This window comes from Primulina huaijiensis, chromosome 7 (genome assembly GCF_012295235.1).
Source record: "Primulina huaijiensis isolate GDHJ02 chromosome 7, ASM1229523v2, whole genome shotgun sequence".
Classification (NCBI taxonomy): Eukaryota; Viridiplantae; Streptophyta; class Magnoliopsida; order Lamiales; family Gesneriaceae; genus Primulina; species Primulina huaijiensis.
In genome coordinates this window covers 4,065,495-4,071,911 of record NC_133312.1, presented here as the reverse complement: position 1 = coordinate 4,071,911, position 6,417 = coordinate 4,065,495, and the positions used below count along the sequence as shown (strand labels likewise).

At 34.2% G+C, this 6,417-nt stretch overlaps 1 protein-coding gene across 1 annotated transcript; it reads left to right on the top strand.

Annotated features, from left to right (window-relative positions):
- The first annotated feature begins 1,368 nt into the window (after positions 1-1,368).
- LOC140981412 (hydroxymethylglutaryl-CoA synthase-like) lies at positions 1,369-5,758 on the top strand. The gene is made up of 12 exons (XM_073447801.1): positions 1,369-1,691; positions 2,153-2,259; positions 3,095-3,227; positions 3,308-3,451; positions 3,643-3,801; positions 4,215-4,288; positions 4,369-4,444; positions 4,561-4,616; positions 4,698-4,785; positions 4,854-4,994; positions 5,101-5,250; positions 5,386-5,758. Exons 1-12 carry the CDS (start codon positions 1,620-1,622, stop codon positions 5,575-5,577), a joined length of 1,392 nt encoding a protein of 463 aa, XP_073303902.1. The 5' UTR covers positions 1,369-1,619; the 3' UTR covers positions 5,578-5,758.
- Positions 5,759-6,417: the final 659 nt, after the last annotated feature.

Genomic DNA, 6,417 nt, shown 5'->3' with positions numbered 1-6,417 from the left:
GTTACATATGTTAGTATTCTCTCAGGTGATCAAGAGAAGACGTGAATGAAAAAAATAAAACAAATTTCTTTTTATTGAAGAATTTGGTAGAAGATCTGGTTGAATGATATATAATTTGTTTGAATGTAAAGAAAATCGATTTTATTAATGTGTTGAGTTTTGTATTTTTCTTGATAGAGATTGTAATGTATTTGTGGTGGAGTTGGTCCAGTGGTGGAGTTTGGGTGGAGTGAATTATTATAATGTGTTGTGGTGGAGTTTGGGTGGGGTGGGTACATTTTGAATGGGTCGAGTGGGTGGAGTTTGGGGTTTGAGGTTTAGGGTTTGGGTCGATTTTAGTTCGAGTAAATAATTGAGTCGAGGTTGAGTTTAATTATTATACATGTTAACACATTAATAATTTATATTTATGTTAAATATTTTAATATTAGATAATCAAAAGATATTGATTGAGTTTAACATAAAAATTGATAATGTTGTAATATATAATTGATATTTTATGATGATGACGTGAAATATAATTAGAATGTATTTCAAATATATAAATAATTTATAATTATGTAAACATTTTAGAGGAAGTAAAACTGCAAAAAAAAAAAATGTTATTAATTGTAAAAATTAAAATTATTTCGTGTTATAGTAAAAAATTGGATCGAACAAACATCAAGCCTCGACCCACCACGTGGGTCTAGTTCTTTACATCTGGGTCGAGCTCCAAAGAACTCGACCGAACTTCGTTACAAGCTCGATCCGGCGTTAAGCTTCGATCCAAAATTCGTTGTATATGCTGTGTGTCGAAATCAATCTATTTAGGATGGGCAACAAGTCGAACAAAAAACCAAAAAATAGATCTGCACTCGAAGAACATGCTAATCGTGAGTCGAGCTTGACCCAATAAAAAAATTAATGGTAAAAATCAACATAATAAGTCGAGTTCTTACCAATACGGGATTGTCTCGTTGGATTTATTCCAAACCAATATCTTATAGACTCATTGTTACCACATGTACACTGAGAAACCAAACAAATTTGACAAAAATGATGATGAGAAAAATGGTACAAAAGGAACCAGAAAAAATGAAAAGAGCGGGTGAGATGTAGGTGGTGAGTATTTTAAGTCTTTTAATTTAATTAATTTTAAATTTTATTATATATAAAATTAAAATTTAAATACACTAATTGGAAAAATTTAATTTTAAATAAATTTAAATAAAAGATAAAACAGTAAAATACACTCAGTTCTCTTTTATTGAATAAACGCATCCAACCATCCCTATTTCCTCATTTTCCCGAATTTGGTTGGTGAGTGGGAAAAGGGGGTGTAAATTCAAGAAGTCTGCAATGGGGGGGCTGTGAAATCCAAGAAAATGGAATAATTGCTAACTAAAAAAAATAATTCCTTTTTTTTCCTCCTATAAATTAAGAAGGCAATAACGCCATCACATTCAACCACCCATTTGTACACTCTCCAGCTCCTGTTTTCCTACTTACTCGCACCTGTCTTTTGCGAATTATCTCCTGAATTTAGACGCAGGAAATAGTGGTTTCTTGGTCTGTTCGATCTGTTGCCTTTTTTTGCATTTTTTGAAGCGAGGGAAGAGGTAGAAGAAGAAAGAGAAATGGCCCTGCAACCTAAGAACGTCGGAATTCTCGCCATGGAAGTTTACTTTCCTCCTACTTGCATCCAGCAGGTTTGATTTTGTGTTTTCTTTTATCTTGGGTGTTGCTTGTTTTTATTGTACGTTAGTTGAATCGGGAAATCAAACGTGCCATGTACGTACACGTCTGCGAAGAGTTGCCTGCGTGATTGTGTGTGTTTTTGTGTTTTGTTTATTGTTGGCTTCTATTTTTCTGGCTTTTTTCAAGAAATTTTGTGGGATTCGAGAATGACGTTGAAGGGTGGAGAAAATCGCTTGAGTGGATCAGCCTATTGATTATGATGTGGGCTTCTGATGTTATTAGCTGTGAAGTTTTTATTCATTTCAATTTAATCGTTTTTAACACCTGGTTTCCTAGTATCGAAATTTCAGATTCGCTTTCAGAAATCTTCCTCGGTTTTCTTCTATTGTTTTTTGCTGCACTTTTGATTGTTTTGCAATGGAGGAAAACAGATCTTGATGCCCTTTAATGAAAAATGTTGTAATTGGTGCAGGAAGTGCTGGAGGCTCATGATGGAGCAAGCAAGGGTAAATATACAATTGGGCTTGGCCAAGATTGCATGGCATTTTGTACTGATGTTGAAGATGTGATCTCCATGAGGTATTCGATTCTTCCGTTATGTTAAATGTTGGAAAATTAGGAAAAAGAGGAAATAATGCATAGTTACTACCGCAGTCTAAGCAGAGGGAATGGAGGGATTTTCCCCATCTCTCTTTACCGCTTTTGCGAAATTAAATATTTTACACCTTTCTTTTTTGGCGATGGAACATATGGTTTATTTCTTAATAATTAACATTGTTAAAAATCTAATGTGTATGTTATAATTAATACATATTCAGTTGTTGCAAATGTTGGCAAATACCAAAGAGAGGCTTGGGGTAAGAGGATTTAAAAAGTAATTTTACCTTTATTGTTGAGAACTTTGGCAGATTGCATGTAAAAACTATACCGTCTTTTTCTCCAAGCATCGATTGACAAGTATGAGAATACTTGGCCAGCACAAAAGCAGACATAGTTGTTGAAGTTATGATCAACCAACTCTGAACATTTTGCCACTTGTAACTAGACTATCTGATGGGAAGTTGGTTAACTTTTTCGTGAATTGATTTTGAAATGTGCCCTTAAGCAAGAGAATATTCAAAATGTAAACGCACGGGCTGCTTTTCTATTTCTTAAAGGTTGTTATGCTGCTGTATTTGATAGAAGCTATATAACGAATAGTTAATATTATATGTTTTGCGTCATCGTTATAGGCATTATTGAAAGGACCGAAACGGTTTATAGGTTTCATGGATGGAAACTACTACTTTTTGTTGCTTGTGTTTCAAAATGTTAAGTAGAAATCTGGTGGGAGGTTATTGTGGTTTAGTATTTGTGAACCTAGTTGATTACTAGTTGCTTTCTGGTAACTGTTAGTTAACTCTTTGATCTTCAGTTTGACTGCTGTCTCTTCACTCCTTGAGAAGTATGGGGTTGATCCAAAGCAGATTGGTCGTCTGGAAGTTGGAAGTGAGACCGTACTTGATAAGAGCAAATCCATTAAAACCTTCTTGATGCCTATTTTTGAGGTATTGAAGCGTGTGATCTGATCATTTACCTTAGTGTGTTTAGGGTATTCATTCCATGTCTTGTCCTTTTGAACAAACAGAAATGTGGAAATACTGACATAGAAGGTGTTGATTCAACAAACGCGTGCTATGGAGGAACTGCTGCTCTGTTTAACTGTGTGAATTGGGTGGAAAGTAGTTCGTGGGATGGACGATACGGCCTTGTTGTCTGCACAGACAGTGCGGTATGACAATTATCGTCACATATTTTCCAATTCTAGATTACTTGTAAAACAGGAGGTGACATTTTTGTAAAAACTCAATAAAGTTAATGATAATGTTACTCTTGTCTGGCCATCTCATAAATGTTAGCGTTAAAATAAAACAATAAATGTGTTTGTTTTCAACATCTTAAGAACGATTTTATTTGTAACAGGTCTATGCTGAGGGACCAGCTAGGCCAACTGGTGGAGCTGCGGCGATTGCCATGCTTATAGGGCCAAATGCACCTATTTCTTTCGAAAGTAAGCTCAGGGCAAGTCACATGGCTCATGCTTATGATTTTTACAAGCCCGATCTTGCCAGTGAATATCCGGTAATCCTCCTCTTAGCCTCTACTAGCTACTTCTGTTTGTTTTCTATGCAAGGTCGTGTTTACATGTGTTCGTTGGGGCAAATAATTGTTAAGAACCATTATGAGTATTAAACAATCACTTATATACTTCATGTATTGTATTTGTCCTCACTGGGTTTTGTCCAAGTGTTTATTTTTCAAAACCCTTAAAAGTCTGCCCTGTCCAACCTTTTTAACATGCCCTTTTATGTTGGAAAATGCTTTCACCTCCCTTTTAAATTGTAATAAACATTTTGCAAGTTTACTTTGCCACTGATTAAATTTTCTTTGTCTGACCTTGACCTTATATTGGCATCATGAAAACTATTCGGCAATAGATTGAATCACATAACTGTTTTCTGTTTGTTTACATGCAATTAATGTTATGTTTGTAGGTTGTCGATGGAAAACTTTCTCAGACTTGTTACCTCATGGCGCTTGATTCTTGTTACAAAAGTTTATGTGACAAGTAAGAATTTTTTGGTACATTTCATCCCTTGATTGCTTAAATTTTATCACCAGGTTCTTAACTGCATATTATGTATACAGGTATGAAAAGCTTCAGGGCAAACAATTTTCGGTTATTGATGTTGATTACTTCGTATTTCATTCTCCATACAATAAGGTAGTTCATTGTAGAAAAAGTTTGATAAATGTTTTTTTTAATATTCTTTTCTTTTCTTATCAAAATCTTAAACTACTGGATCTAAGTTTTGTAACAATTTTACTCAAAAAATGCAGTTAGTACAGAAAAGCTTTGCTCGATTGCTATTCAATGATTTTTTAAGGAGTGCCAGGTAAATATTTTCTCCGGCTTTGGGAGCAGCAATCTGCTTAAAAGGTTTCTGCTTAGTTGTTTTGTCCATTATTGATTTCAGCTCTATTGGCGAGTCCGCGAAGGAAAAACTAGCACCTTTTTCATCGTTAACCAGCGATGAAAGCTATCAAAGCCGTGATCTTGAGAAGGTTTGAATCACTATAAAATTTCCATTAGCAGAAATTTCGTCTTCCATCCTAACTTGCTATATCAACAGGCGTCCCAACAAGTTGCAAAACCATTTTATGATGCAAAAGTGCAGCCATCTACTCTAGTACCAAAACAAGTCGGGAACATGTACACTGCATCGATCTATGCAGCATTTGCATCCCTCATTCACAACAAGCACAGCACTTTGGTAAAATACAAACCAATGCGCTCATTAAAAATTCTTGTAGCCTCGATAATTTTCACAAAAGCAAAATGCTGCAATCTTGGAATTGATATTTTCCACCTAATTTCAGGCTGGACAAAGAGTGATGTTGTTTTCCTATGGGAGCGGTCTCTCGTCCTCCATGTTTTCTGTCCGTCTTAACGAGGGACAACACCCCTTTAACTTGTCAAACATTTCATCCGTAATGAATATAACTGAGAAGTTGAAGTCAAGACAGGAGGTAGGTCATTTTTCTCCTTCCATTTTCATCTTCACTTAATATTTAATCCACCAAACCACATCATGGTGCATTTGACAATATTTGGATTCAATATTTTCTGGTTTTCTGATATATGAATGATCATAAATCCCACAGTTCCCTCCCGAAAAATTTGTCGAAACAATGAAGGTGATGGAGCATAGGTACGGTGGCAAGGACTTCGTAACGAGCAAGGATTGTAGTCTTCTTGCTCCCGGCACGTATTATCTCACTGAAGTGGATTCCAAGTACAGACGATTCTACTCCAAGAAAGCTAATGAGAACGGCACCCTCGCCAATGGCCACTGAAGTCTGAATGGTCTGGTTTCTTGCGTCTACTTGTTTTGGGACGTGCAAAAAATAACCTTGTTTCATTGTCAAGTACAAGCAAATAATCAAGTTTTCTTTTTTCTTTTTTCTTTTTTCTTTCGGTTTATTGGAAATGAATATTTTATTTTAGTTTATATATTTTTGTGGGTTTTTTATTCTATCTTAAAAGAAGATGATGCAAATGGTATGTATCTCCAAATATTGAAAGTGTCGTTGTAATTAGTTGCTCAGCGGAAAGACCCACCCAGAACTTATTTTGGGGCAAATAAAATTAGGTAAAAATTTGTGTGAGACGATTTTACAGGTCATATTTTGTGAGACAGATATCTTATTTGAGTCATCTATGAAAAAGTGTTACTTTTTATGCTAAGAGTATTACTTTTTATTATGAATATCGGTAGGGTTGATCCGTCTCACAGATAAAGATTCGTGACACCGTTTCACTAAAATTATTCAAACAAAATATGCAATCACATCAAGACAGTTTCCCAAAGACTACTACACGTATTGTATTGTCGATTTGCTTTTTAAAAAGTATTTTAATTAAAATTAATTATTTTAAAATTTTAATATTTTTAAAAAAGTAGAAATTAAATTTAAATTTTATGATTTTCATAAATGTTTATAATTTTTTTTTACACAAATTTAATTTTGCCAATGAAAAAAACATGAAAAATAAGGGATATTAAGAGGGTGTATGACTTAATATATTGTATATGTAAATAATAATAATTAAATTAATATATATATGACTAAAATCATTATTTAAATTATATTTCATATTGTCGTTTTTTGTTCGAACAAAAAATCTAGGAAAAA